The 13,592-nt window shown below is 42.8% G+C and overlaps 8 protein-coding genes across 8 annotated transcripts; 4 read left to right on the plus strand and 4 right to left on the minus strand.

Moving 5' to 3' along the window:
* Nucleotides 1–217: 217 nt before the first annotated feature.
* On the plus strand, nt 218–706 carry PUMCH_002431 (uncharacterized protein; the record flags this gene model as incomplete). The annotated part of the gene is made up of 2 exons (XM_063021441.1): nt 218–223; nt 557–706. 2 exons carry the CDS (start codon nt 218–220, stop codon nt 704–706), a joined length of 156 nt encoding a protein of 51 aa, XP_062877511.1.
* A 504-nt stretch (nt 707–1,210) lies between these two features.
* Nucleotides 1,211–1,303, minus strand: PUMCH_002432 (uncharacterized protein; the record flags this gene model as incomplete). Its single annotated transcript, XM_063021442.1, has 1 exon — nt 1,211–1,303. One exon carries the CDS (start codon nt 1,301–1,303, stop codon nt 1,211–1,213), a length of 93 nt encoding a protein of 30 aa, XP_062877512.1.
* Nucleotides 1,304–2,436: 1,133 nt separating this feature from the next.
* Nucleotides 2,437–4,311, minus strand: PUMCH_002433 (uncharacterized protein; the record flags this gene model as incomplete). Its single annotated transcript, XM_063021443.1, has 1 exon — nt 2,437–4,311. The coding sequence occupies one exon, from the start codon at nt 4,309–4,311 to the stop codon at nt 2,437–2,439; it is 1,875 nt and encodes a 624-aa protein (XP_062877513.1).
* A 638-nt stretch (nt 4,312–4,949) lies between these two features.
* On the plus strand, nt 4,950–6,584 carry PUMCH_002434 (uncharacterized protein; the record flags this gene model as incomplete). Its single annotated transcript, XM_063021444.1, has 1 exon — nt 4,950–6,584. The coding sequence occupies one exon, from the start codon at nt 4,950–4,952 to the stop codon at nt 6,582–6,584; it is 1,635 nt and encodes a 544-aa protein (XP_062877514.1).
* Nucleotides 6,585–6,658: 74 nt separating this feature from the next.
* PUMCH_002435 (uncharacterized protein) lies at nt 6,659–7,987 on the minus strand (the record flags this gene model as incomplete). The annotated part of the gene is made up of 1 exon (XM_063021445.1): nt 6,659–7,987. The coding sequence occupies one exon, from the start codon at nt 7,985–7,987 to the stop codon at nt 6,659–6,661; it is 1,329 nt and encodes a 442-aa protein (XP_062877515.1).
* Nucleotides 7,988–8,655: 668 nt separating this feature from the next.
* On the plus strand, nt 8,656–9,999 carry PUMCH_002436 (uncharacterized protein; the record flags this gene model as incomplete). The annotated part of the gene is made up of 1 exon (XM_063021446.1): nt 8,656–9,999. The coding sequence occupies one exon, from the start codon at nt 8,656–8,658 to the stop codon at nt 9,997–9,999; it is 1,344 nt and encodes a 447-aa protein (XP_062877516.1).
* Nucleotides 10,000–10,019: 20 nt separating this feature from the next.
* Nucleotides 10,020–10,724, minus strand: PUMCH_002437 (uncharacterized protein; the record flags this gene model as incomplete). Its single annotated transcript, XM_063021447.1, has 1 exon — nt 10,020–10,724. One exon carries the CDS (start codon nt 10,722–10,724, stop codon nt 10,020–10,022), a length of 705 nt encoding a protein of 234 aa, XP_062877517.1.
* A 1,132-nt stretch (nt 10,725–11,856) lies between these two features.
* Nucleotides 11,857–13,581, plus strand: PUMCH_002438 (uncharacterized protein; the record flags this gene model as incomplete). Its single annotated transcript, XM_063021448.1, has 1 exon — nt 11,857–13,581. One exon carries the CDS (start codon nt 11,857–11,859, stop codon nt 13,579–13,581), a length of 1,725 nt encoding a protein of 574 aa, XP_062877518.1.
* Between the last annotated feature and the right edge of the window lie 11 nt (nt 13,582–13,592).

Raw genomic sequence — 13,592 nt, forward strand, 5'->3', positions numbered from 1 at the left:
TGGGTGGTTTTGCGATGTAATTTTTCACTGCGAGGGGGGTGGCCGCACCCGTGCACCGGCCATGTCCCGAGCCAAATGTGTAGGATGTCGCACGTTACCACTACCAGAAAAAAAAGCAGTCACAGCTCATTCCTCGCTGCACCTGCACAGTCCACCTACCACTTGTTAAGCAAAAAAACTTCTGGTGCTCCACTTCACAGCTTTCTTCCTTAACACGATGCCTGTATGTACAATGGGGCAAACCCAGAAAATGAACAAACTAGAGTGAACGAATGGATGTATCTAGATGCAATTCGTATTTGTGTCGTTTGAAGTTCCCTCATGATGTGTCTATGTGTCTACTACACTGCCTTCAATTTTTCACCCTCCAATGAGATGCTTCCTCAAGCGAAGAGATAAACCCATTGCGACTCGTGATGATGCGCTCATGTATTGAACCAAGACTTTACATCCTGAGTTTACTGGAGATCGTAGCTCCGAGTTCTGTTCGATATAATCTAAAGTCTGAGTTGCAAAAAGCTCAGGACATATCCGAATAACATATACTAACTTCCAGGCTAACAAGAGTTTCAAGACCAAGCAAAAGTTGGCCAAGGCCTCTAAGCAAAACAGACCATTGCCTCAGTGGATCAGAATGAAGACTGACAACACCATCAGATACAACGCTAAGAGAAGACACTGGAGAAGAACCAAGTTGAACATCTAAGCACCTTGTATAGAAATACATCTACCCATTGGCAAGAGCCGAAACATCGTAGTCACCTGAGGCTTTAGTGACCTCAGCTCTGTACAAATATGAACGCATGTAAGAAAGCCTTCAATAACTCTATGTCCTTGATAAGAAATCATTCAAGACTTCAACAGCTTGCTCGCTGTTCGGTCGACTTTGTCATACATAGGATCATGTGAATACTTTGTTAGAGAAATACGGACATTCAGTAGATACCCGGATATCCCTCAATACTGTTGTAAGAAACGCGAGTAATCTCCTAGTTATGTCTGTCCTTCTGGATTTCGGACCATAACTAGCCCAAGCGCTCTCTTATCGTAGACAAATTTTAGACACAGCTAATAGAGATTCCGGTCATATCGTGACAGGTATATGATCTACCATAGAAATATCAACGTAGTCATACGCGTTTCCAAAACAAAAACATACACATAAATACCCGCTTAAATATATTCTATTAATTCTTTCTTTTACTAACATCTATACCTCCTCCTCGAAAGCAGTCTCAATAGGCTTGTCCATGAAGGCAGCATGGGACATCACAGAGACGGCAGAGGCACCGATCAACCACATCAAAGTCGAGATTGGACTGGCCAAAAGCCCCAAAGGAACACCCACTATTATCAAACCAGTGTACAACTGCGAGGTGGTGAACCGGCCAATAGGCAACACCAAGTCATTGCCGTCCAACTTACTGATACCAAACACACCACCAGCGACAAAGAGAATGACAAACAACAACAACAAGTTGGTCACCAAAGCATAGACAAAGAGCAACGAAACAACTGCGATGTAGTTGGCCTGGAAGTATCCCAAGTTGTAGCCAACTCTGCTTTGAGCCTCGCCAAAACTGCTAGGTTTGGAGATTCTTCTGAAGTCAAAGAACTCCTGAGGAGGTCTGAGCTTGGAGATCTTGGACTGGACAGATCCAAAGTCGGATCTGATTCTTTCCAAGCTGAATCTCTCGGAAATCTGCGAAAGCTGGCGTTAGTTGGGATATTGTTCTGTAAGAAGCATAGTGAAAATGGGACACATTCCCTGGTTTTTTTCCACGATCCTGAATGCTTCAATATGGGGCTAACAACGATTCTAAAAGTGACTTGAACATACTGGAATAGACGACAACGAGAACGACATTATTGTTGTGTTAGTACAAGATTCGTGTTAAAGTCGCGAGAAGATAAAGTAACAGGACACCCGTGCCTCTCCTGCTGCAGTGACTCTATGTAGGGCTGAGTCGATGTGATGAGGCGTGAATAATGTAAAAAAAGAAATGGTGCGAGGAAGTCCAGCTTGGGCCAATAATCGTTCAAATCAAAAAATAAGAAATGTTCTTCGATTGCGTAAAATTGTAGTTTTTATTCTCAACAAGTAGCTTCCCGAAATTCGCTTTCTCAGCGTTGCAAATATTGCCTTGTTATCTATGTCAAACTCCAATTACTATATATAGATGTTGCAGCTATCTCAGCCACCGAATTTGTTGCAAATGACAGGCAATTTCATTGCATTCGTGAAAGTAAATTTACCAAAGTTTTCTCCTCGGGCGTGATTACCGCCTCTTATGAAAAGTATTCTTTTGATTTGTATTGATCCAAACTTACCCATACAAAAATTAATCAAAGATGAAAAAGTGGTCTCTTGGCATAGAAGTCTTTTGCAGCATGGAATGGCTAGCTCATGTTCTGCTCTCGGGTGCTAGATCGTGATTATGCCAATCCCAAGTCCTTCTTTACCATAGCCTGGCAAATGGGATGGTAGCGGCTCTCGAATTTACGGAAATATTCGACAGCTAATTTCGAGTCAACTTTGTTGAGCAAAACATAGCCGGGTCTGACGAATTTCATTCTTCCAACTGTTCCCAACCACTCACCTAATTTATCGTAGAAGTCAGTGTTGCGGCCCTGAACTTGTACAACATACCAACGGAACAACACCTCAGCGTTGTTGTTCTTGGAGTAGCTCGAGTAGATGTCGCTCAATGCATTCAAAGCTTTGGAGGTCCACTTGAGGCTGCCATCCTTTTCATAAGAGGCAAGGGTGTCCAAGAAGACGACAGATTGGTTGGCTGTGAAGTATTCGATGTCCAGTGCCTTGAAGAGTTTGTGGAAGTCGGAAGACTCTTCATTTTTCACTGCGTGATACCATTTATCTGCCAAGGAATAACATACATCAACCATAGAAGTGTCAAATTTTGGCTTAGTAGGAGGCATACCTGGTTTGTATAACCACGATTTCCAATCAATTGAGTCTAGCTGGTCTGATTTGCTAGAGAAAAAGGAATACAATTCATCCAAGAACTGGTAGGTGTCCAAGGATTTGAACTGAAATTTCTTGAAATAGTGGTGGATGAATGCATCGAATGACTCTTTGCCGCCAACAGTTTGCTCAATAAGGAATAACAAGTTGAAACCTTTCTCATATGGAACAGTAGAGAATGCATCGTCAGGGTCACTCCTGTCTTTCAAGTCTTGCACCAAAGTTGAGTATCTCTTTGCTGAGTCACCCATGGCACGGATAGAATTTTCAAGATCAGACCAGCCGATAATTGCAGAGAAATGTCTGGTGGGTTCTCCGTGTATAGATCCCTGGATTCTTCTCTCCAAATACACAGTCCAGCCTTCATTAAGCCAAAAATGCTCCCAAGAGCAATTTGTCACTAAGTTTCCAGACCAAGAGTGAGCAAGTTCGTGAGCAATAACATCTACATTTTGTCTGTCGCCACTTATCAAAGTTGGAGTCACGAATGTTGCGTTGGGATTTTCCATACCACCGTAGGGAAAACTCAGTGGCAACACGAGTGCATCGTATTGATCCCAGGGGTATGGGAAAACGAGCTGCTCTGCAGCCACAAGGAATGGCTCCATGTCTTCTTTGAACTCATGCTGACAAGCACCCAAGTGCTTTGGCTCACAGTAAACATGCGATCTAGGACCAATAGGCAATTTGTCTATATCTCCAGACGCAATTGCGACCAAGTAAGAAGGAATAGGAATTGGTTGCGAGAACTTATAGACATTGCCCTGAACGGACTGTGGGCGGCCACTCATTATGACTGGAAGCTCAGATGTAGCCTCATACTCGTACTTAGTTTTCACGGAAGGAGTATCGAAGCACGGGAACAAACTTCTAGCATGGATGGCCTGGCACTGGGAAAACAAGTACGGAGCATTCTTTCCATCGGTGGCCTCTTTTTCCAAAAATTGCAATGCTGTACATTGCGATGTAGTCTCGAACTCAATTGCCAAATCAATTTGAGTGCTCTCATCTAGCGGGATTGATAAGGGCGATCCCAAGGGTCCCTTTCTCTCGTGCACGGAGAACTCAACCACTTTTCCGTTCACGGTAGTCTTTTGGATCGATAAGTACGAAGTATCTAAGATCACTTCCTTCGCATCCCCAATGTTTTCCAAAGCATAGCGGACTTCACCAGCTACGATCTTCTTTTCGAAATCGACATCAAACTTGAGATAAACGGTACCAATGTTGAAAGCGGTATAGTTGGAGAGGGTTGAAGGGTCAATTTCGGGAGATATCTTTGGCCGGTGTTCGGCAATGATGTTTCTGACTTTTTCTGACAACATTCTGTACTATAGGCGATGGGGTTGTAAAATATGTGACAGATTGTTCTGAGTAGTTCCGCTTATACCCGAAGCCGCACTAATGCGCGGGGTGGATCAGATACAGATACACTCAGGGGAATATTGCTGTGGGGAGAGCAGACATATTTTAAAGGAAAAGAGTGATATTTTCAATTTAGTTGGAAGAATTCTTCTACGGTTAAGTGTACTGATTTGATTTCTTTTTTCACGAACTCAAATCGTTAATTTTCGCGAGTAGCCATTGTAGAGCTCATGAAAGGGGGCTTTCGTGAAATCTTAAGTTTCAATGGAGTAATTTTTGATTTCCCAATTGAATCCCTAATCTGATGAATGCTGTGGTTCTGTGCTATACTTTTATGTGGTACAAATGGTGGCCGTGCATTCTCTCTTCGATAGCGACGAAGCCTAGCGACTAACACTGGCTCCATTACATGCTTCTATACAATGAAAAACCAATCAAAAAAGTTTAGTTCTATTTCTCGCCCGGATTAATTGTTTCTTGCTTAAAATGCCGTGAATTCTCCTTCATTCTGCTCCACCTACTCCTGCTACAGTCACATGACGACCCTAGACACCCTATTCAGTGTGCAACGTTATCTCCTCGCTCTCCCCTTCGTCTCATGTCCGGGAATATGGACGCATATGCGGATCCCGACAGGAGAGGTACAAGAATTGTGGATGATCCAAAAGCAGACCCCCTTCGTTCGCCTCTACATCGCCTCCAGACAGAGATTGCCAAAGATACCAAGTACTCCTTAGAACATTCCATATCTGGTGGGTCCAATCGTGTCAGAGACCTACAGCAGAATTTAGACAATGAGAGCATTTATCTGTTTGACTCTGTTTCCACCAGTGGTCGACTTCTAGATCGCTTGGATCTTGATCCTGATGACTATAACGATGACACCTGGCTCCGAAGGAGGGAGTCGACTTTTCTGGTGCAAAGCACTGGTAGGCTACTTGATAGATTGGGGCTAGAAGATTCAACTGTAGAAACCGCTCAGCCTATGGGCATGCAGCATACAAATTCCCTGTCATCGAACCTGACCTTGGACACTCGGTTTGTGCCCATTCGAGCCAATTCCTCTCTAGGCATGGAAAGACTTCGATCTGCAAGCAAAGTTCCTATTCGCACTGATAGCGCGTCCGGTAAATTGCCAGTAATGACTGCTCCTGGTGGAGTCGTTCGCCAACCTGCCAATTCCTCCTTTGACTCGCTTCATGGAGACATCGCGATAACTAGCCCCAACTCTGCACTTTCGCTTACATCTTTGGAGGGCTCCTCTTTCGGGAATCCCAAGAGATCCAGCTCACATGAGATCTTTAAGAATGGCAGGCCAGAACTCAACTCTCATGTAAACTCTACCGTATCTCTACCGAAAGCTGGCGCCCTTGACGCACAAGCGAAACAGAGAAGTGCATCGGGCCAGTCCGTTTCATCTACCAATTCTGTGACATCATTTGATTGTGCGCAGGTTGTATTTAACTTTGCCTCATTTTTTGACGCTCAAGTAGAGCTGAACTTGAAGAAAGCCATGGCTCTTAGGGCAGAAGGAAATCACCGTGAAGCCTCATATCAACTCCAAATTTTGGCGAATCCGCCAACAAATTATCCAAAGGCAATGTACCTATACTCACAAGCCTTACAATTAGGACAAGGTGTCAAGTTAAACCATTTGCAAAGTGTTCGTTGGCTTTGCCGTTGTATCTTGGTGTGTTACATGCTTGAAGCCACACCTCCAAGTGATGATTCTGTCTTGACAAATTACGTGTTTAAATTGGCTGAGGTTCTGCCTGATAGATTGATATCCATCATTGATCATAATTTGTCGGACGAACGCAATGATCCATTCAAACTTAACAGTCATTTTGAAACGTTGAGTCCAACTACTATAAAGAAAATTGTGCTCCTTAACACAAAGGATAACAACGTTTTAGGTAGCGCCTACTTTGCTCTTGCCAAAAATTTACTCCATGGTCAAGGAATTGAGAAAGACGAAGAAAGGGCAAGGCTGTTTTTCGCCAAGTCTGCGTCCGTTGGATATTCCAATGCGATGGTTGTCCTAGGTGAACTTTGGAGCAACAAGTCAAAGTCATTCAAGAAAGACTTGCATTTAGCTGCCGCCTGGCTCAGACTCGGTGAGTTATTCGGAGAAACAAACATGGGAAACAGCTGGATCTTTAAAGAGAAGTACATGGAGAGGAAAAAGATTGATGATGATAAAAAGATCCCAAAGGATCGTAAACTTTTTTAGCATACTACATTTTATAGCATTGATGACAATTTGAATCAAGAATTAAGCATGTATGATTGAAACTAGATCCAATTCTAACGGGGCCTTTTTTGGCCGGATTGTAAGGTGTACCTGACACCTCCATTTATTTCAGATCCAAAAATTTCGCCAAATTCTCGAACACAGCAGTGCAAGTATGCAAGGGCCTCGCGGATGTCCGAATACGATCCCAAAGGAAGAAAATACTTATCTGATGACGGGCATAAAATGAGACCACTTGGCCTGGGTATAGAGGACGCTCTATTGTGCCAACTATGAGGGAAAACGGTTGCAGGTGGAGGACTCAAGGAGAAAAATGATTGGGATTGAGCGAAGTTATCCTCCATCTTATGGTGATTCTCGATGACTTGCCTTTGCAAATCGCATATTTTCTGTTTTGAGTCCAGACCGTTGTCCTTGTTGTGTTGATCTACCTGGAGCTCGAGTTGGTAATTCACTCGCTTTAGTATAAGGGCGCGAGCAATTGCTAGGATTGCGACCAAGAAAGATAACATTGACTTCATTTTATCTGACACGGTATTTGTTTTCAAATGCTTCTCGATCCGAGAAACGAATAGAGGAATGCTTGAGTGTATATGCTGCCAACGGTCGATGAGAATCGATCTACTGAGCTTCAGCTTCTCCTCGGCCAGATTTGCGATCACGGAGCACATGATGGAATCAAATTGTAGCACGACCGAGAAAAAAAAGTCTGTTTTTGCGACTCTATCGCATTGCGTTTGTAGATCCTTGACCGTCTTTAGCCATGGATTGGTATGACGAACGTCCAGCTCCTTCTTCCCCTTGATTTCGGGCTCTTTTCTAGGTGTTTCAACACTTTTGGTAGCATTAGACTCGTCACCGGATTTCACAGTGAACTTAGATTTCAATCTAGAAAGCAGCGCCTTATAGTTTATTCTTACCAAGAGTCGCGGACGCTCGAGATCATGGAGCTTATTTAAAATCTTCACATTGCCACTCTTTGTGACTATAGGCTGCGGAGCACTCTGAGTTGGAATAGATTTGACCTTAGCTGGTGCCTTTGGGGTAGGTTGAACGATCTTAGGGCCTTGTGAGGCAGGAGGTAATAGAGGTATGCCTTCGATATCACTATCGTTCGAGTCGTCGTCCTCCTCGTGTTCATTATCCTCCGGCTCAAATTTCTTCAGGTCAAAACGTGGCGGTAGGGTAGGCGAAAGAGGTGTTGGGAGAGATCCGCTAACTGTGTAGTTGGTAATGAGATCATCTAAGCTCCAACTAGAGAAGCTCGGGCCATGAGAGGGGCCGATTTGTGGTGATTGAGTCTGTGGCCTTTTTCGTGCTATATTCTTGTGTGCTGTTCGGGGCTGCAGAGACTGTCGACCTTGAAATATAGCTGATTTCATGGTAGGTACCTAGTATCTAATAGTGGTGCTCGCTATCTAAATGCGAGAATACATGATAGACAAGAGGTAAATATTGGTCACGAAATCCCGGTGGTGTATGAAAGCAATAAAAACATATGAGACCAAATATTTTGATTTCATGGAACGTATTTGATAAATTTTTGAGTGACAATTGTGAATGTGAGGTTGTATTTTCTTCTCATATGGACTCTAGAAAGCTCTATTTCAGTGGGTTGAGCAATGATTTTTACCAATCTATTCATTTTTTGCGTATTTCATCAAATAAACATTGACTCTTTCTACAATATATCAAAAAAATTTACGCTAAAAGTAGCTGAACATGGGCTATGGTTCCGAGTTTTAGTATATTCACACATTTGAACCAAATTCTCCCAATATTCAAACAGTCGAGAAAATTGTTTTGCTTTAGATTGAATTGAAAATCGTTAGCTCAATGACGATGAAATTTGCTTCCTATTTAAATATTCAACAATTTGTGCCGATTTGTTCGGCAAGTTTGGTATCGCCCTGCCTCATCAGTCTGGATAAGTTCACCTGAATGAGCATCCCCTCACATAGACAGTTATAGACGTAAGCTTCCCAAGCATTGAATTTGACACCAGAGCCATAACCGCGCTGACATTGCATCTACGACTTAATGCATAATAATGAGACCATACAATGAAGTAAACCCAACTGGATTGGGTCAGAAGGAACCAAAGAAGAGGAAGACAGAGGTACAAAACGGCAACAAGAACAGTTCTGGTCCACAGAACGAAGCCAACTGGCCACAATCGCTCCTGGATTTCGTGAACAAATCCTTCCAGCAAGCAGAACTACTAGATGCGGCTCAACGGACTATCTTTAACGATCAAATACAGCAGCTTATCTATGTCGCTGCCAAAGAGAAGAAAATATGGTCGAATCCATGGCATTTGCAACGACTTCCTATTTTCGACGCCTCAGCACCATTGCAGCTAGTTCAAGATGCCCCTGAGATTGCACCTTCACAATCCTTTGGAACCGGGCTCTTGCCGAAAAAAAGTAAGAAATTCGATTCGAATGAACGTAAAAATCAAAGAAGTGCGCGTTTCGGCTCCCCAGACATTGCCACAAAACCACAGCCAATCGTAGATCCTCGAAAGCCGATTCGGGGTACACTGGAAGCCCTCGAGAAACGGTATTTACGACTCACATCAGCGCCTGATCCATCAACAGTCAGACCACAATCTGTTCTAGAACTGAGTCTTAAATTTGTCGTCGACAATTACAGAAATTCTAACAAACAGTACAACTACATCAATGACCAGCTTAAAGCAATTCGTCAAGATCTTACCGTGCAGCATATAAAAAACACTTTTGCTATAAAAGTATACGAGGTTCATGGAAGAATTGCAATTGAAAATAGTGATTTGGGAGAGTTCAACCAGTGCCTGTCCCAGCTCAGAAACCTTTATAATTCCAGCAAGGAAGAAGAATTGTATATGCAAACGTATGAGTTTCAGTGCTATTCTGTTCTTTATTTTTTGATTACCGGGAATAATGCGGGGATAAATTCAATTCACATCGAGCTCCTAGCTCGTGATGCTGCCACAGACGTTAACAGATTGGCCAAGAAATACCAAAGGCATCGCGAGTGTCTATACAAAGTCATTGGATTCCAACAATTATTGATAGAGGGAAATTACCATAAGTTTTTTCAAGAGTTCAGGTACTTCTTGACGGCTAACATACCTTGTGCAGTTTTATTGATACAAAACTTCATTCTAACTAAAGAGCGATTGATAGCCATGAACACAATGAGTAAAGCTTACAAGAAGTTGCCTCGCGAATACATATTGCTGGAACTTGCTTTCGAAGATGTTGCACAATACACCGAGTTTTGCAAAAATTTTGAACTTGAACAGTTTGATACTGGAACGGAATTTGACTTAGGCTCAGCACGGGCCAAGTTGCAAGCGATCATTGACCAAGGAAGATTTAAGAAAGTGGATATTAAAGGCCAGGTTTAAAGTCAGAGCGTATTGTTGACCTAAAAGCTCGGACCAATTGACATCACTGCGAACTTATCCTTGTCTTGATCCTCAGTATGGTCGATGTAGAATTTGACACGCTCTGCCACTTTGCCATCTCCTAATATATTTGATTCCAGCTCGCTGCTTCCCAAATCCACCGGTCCATCACGACGCCCATCAAGTTCATATATGTGCCCGTCAGTGCCGAAAACATAGGTAATGAAGTGGAACAGAACATCATCGTCTGCTTCAGGAGCTTCAGTCTGTCCTTTCAGCCCAAAATTAGCGTCGAGTTGAATGGAGTTCTCGAGTTGTTCAACAAGCTTTGCAATTTCATCATCAGATTGGTCCGGACGAAGATTGCTAAGCACGAGCTTGTTGAGAACCAGATCCTCTACGATATAGTCAGGGGTTAAATTGGCTAAGGCATGAAGCAATGCGTATAGACCACAACCATTTTTGATTGTCTGCTTGAACCAATTAATGGAGGGACTTCTGATTGCCCCAGATCCAGGCACTACTTTACGATCCGATTCGTATCCAGCGGAAATCGGAAAGAGAACAACAACTGCTAGAAGTGGTTGCGGAAGAAATGCTAACAAATCAGGTTCAGTCAATGAAAACACATCGTGGAACTGCAAAACTGGAGAGAGACCAATGGTATGAGCAAGCTCAGAGAATACTTCAGGGTTAGATTCTAGAGGCACGACCAGGGCAGACATTTCTTGATTGAAAATTTTGGGACGTTTGAAGGTTATTTGATGGCAAAAAGAATCAAGGTTGGTGTCGCAATTGATTAGTCTCGTTCTATCAAGAAGACTGTGAGAAGAATACGTGGGGAAGTTAATTACATAAGCAATATGACAGATAAAGAGGGAAAGAGAAGACTTACAAAAAAAGCAAAAGCAAAAGCAAAAATTGGAATTAAAGAAGAAAAAAGCCGATAAAGATCCAAAGCTCAAATTTTATTTGCCTCCTGACTTCGATTTTCTTCTATTTATGAGAATGCAACCTTGCAAATAGTCTTAGTAATAGATGGAGAATATCTAGGTACAGTGATTTGTAAACACAAGTCATCGAACGTACTCTTGAAAAGACTCTCTTGATTCGGTGTTGTTAAATTGGCGAAAATTGTAAAAGGTTCGCTTCTGACACTTCCTTTCACGTGGAGTGGGAATAGACTGGACAGACAATAAATGCGAAAAATGAAGAGTCTACGACATTTACTTCAAATGTAACGATGATATTATCAAATGTATCTGTGGTTCCCAATCATAGAATTCGTATTTGCATCGGCTGCAAAATCAGTTTGAAGTGCACATAACATTGGGGTGTTTTATCCCAGCTTGCACTGTATGTCACCCCTCTAATTTATTGTAGGGCCAAGGCATTTTAGATGCTCAAATTCCAAACGAAGTTTGTGTAGAAAAAAAACTCTCGACCGAAATCACATCGAAGTGAAAATAAACGATTCAAAATTTGGGAAGTCCTTATAAATCCACATCATCGCTATTAAAACACGGTCATCTTCAAGCGGTGGGTGCTTACAAATTCCGCGCTTCTCATAGGCCAGGCCCAGATGATGGGATGTATGTGTGATAAGCATAGATGAGCAGAGTAACTTCAAAACTCCACGAATATCTATAAAAAAACCCTAATTTCAAATAAACTCGTTTCTGGCCCAAATTCCACGCCCATACATTATTACCCAAAATATCCAATCTAATGGCATCTCTCCCAAAGCTTGTTCTTGTTCCGCACTGTATCTACATAGTGTTATTTTAAACCTAATTGGGAACCACACTTTTGGACATAGAAAATCGCCTTTTGTGAACCACCGAACCAGACCAGCCAATGCGACGGGAAGAATTCCACGCCTTTGTTGCACCCGCGTCTTTATTGGGGCTAGCTGGACTAGCAGGGTCGCTGTGGTTTTTGTGTTCCACCTTTCCCAACATTCATACTGGCGCCAGGGTGGTGGCCCTCACACTTTTGACCCAAGGGTTTTATCGGACTGCCATTGCGATTAGACATATTTCAGTGCAGAGCCGTAAAACAAAACAATTACCGGAGTATCCTCTGAATAGCGCGTTTGACAGATGGGGCTCGCTAATTGAAGAGGCCACAAGATTTCTAGTGTTGATGATCCTCTCATACATGGTGGAGCCAGAACTTATGAGGACAGTTGCTTGTATGGTGGGCGCCATAATTGCTTTGGAAAAACTTGTGTGGCTTTTGTGGCTATTCACACCTAGTGAATACGAAGCTCACTATAAGAAGTTCACGCGGTACTATGACATGTACATCAATAATTGCGGCGATTGGGATTACCGGAAACCCGCCAACAGTGTTCTTGACGAGACACTGAGTCTCTTGGTCTCGTCTCCCTTGAAAGAATCCCGCTTTGACGGGAACTCTCTCTCTTCTGACGACGACAGTCCTTCCAGCACTACCACCTTGGTGCAAGACGCCAATTCTTCAAATTCGGAATCTCCAACGGTTTCAAACTCGGATTTTAAATTCAACACATTTTCATTTACACCAATGCAACAAACTCAGCTGCTTCCTATTGACCTCCACTCACAGCACAATGGATGTCCTGATGTGCTTGAACGACTCTATGCCGTGTCACCAAAAAACACACTATACTTACAATACGATAAGTTCAAAACCCTGATGAACCTTGACTTGGATTCTAACTCTCTCAACCTTGACCAGTCTCCGGAGGAGAACTGTTCTTTGTGCAGTGTATCTTCCGAAAACGATACATCCACACTCAAAACTCAGGATACTCACTTCGGAGGCGGAGGTGGAGGAAACGTTGACTACAAACTTCCGAATGGGGGCAGGTTAAAATTTGGGGGTGGAGCAGGCTTCGACTTTCGCCGTGGAAGCAAAGCCTCTAAATCACTGCTCAGAAGCGATTGCCATGCGTCAAATTCTATGTTCCCGAACTATAGATGGTATTGCTGGCTTTCATGCTTTCACGATCACACCGTCAAATCAAACGTATCTGCCAGTACAACAAATGCCACCATCAGGAAGAAACTTTCAAACTACACGATCAATTACGATAGCACATCTCTTAGAGTATGTGATTCTAATTTCCTGTACAACAGTACCTATGATGATCTGTCGGTGGATTTGGAGCGAGGAGGATCCCATCTTCTAACACCAAACGCTCAACTGGTATTCAGATTCAACCAATTTGCAAACAGATACCTCGACTCGTGGAATAGCGACAGTGAGGCTGTACACGCTTCAATCGATCCTTCATTTATCCGCTTTGGCGCTCCAATTCCCGAAATGTCAAGTTTCTATCTTACAATCTACTTCTTCAACACCATGACCTGGCAATTTCTTAACACTCTTGCTTTAGCCTTGCCATTCATCAAACCATCAACACTGCATTGGATCGAAACGTTGATCATTTTGATGATGATTATCACCAAATTGTTCTGCGTCAAGTACTTGTACTTACAGAGTACTAGATCCTACAAATTTTCAATTCTAACAGAATTCTTGATTTACATATCCTTCTTTGCTATTCTTGATATGATTTATATCCAGATGTACTGATCGATGGGAAA

Source organism: Australozyma saopauloensis, chromosome 3 (genome assembly GCF_035610405.1).
Source record: "Australozyma saopauloensis chromosome 3, complete sequence".
Lineage (NCBI taxonomy): Eukaryota > Fungi > Ascomycota > Pichiomycetes > Serinales > Metschnikowiaceae > Australozyma > Australozyma saopauloensis.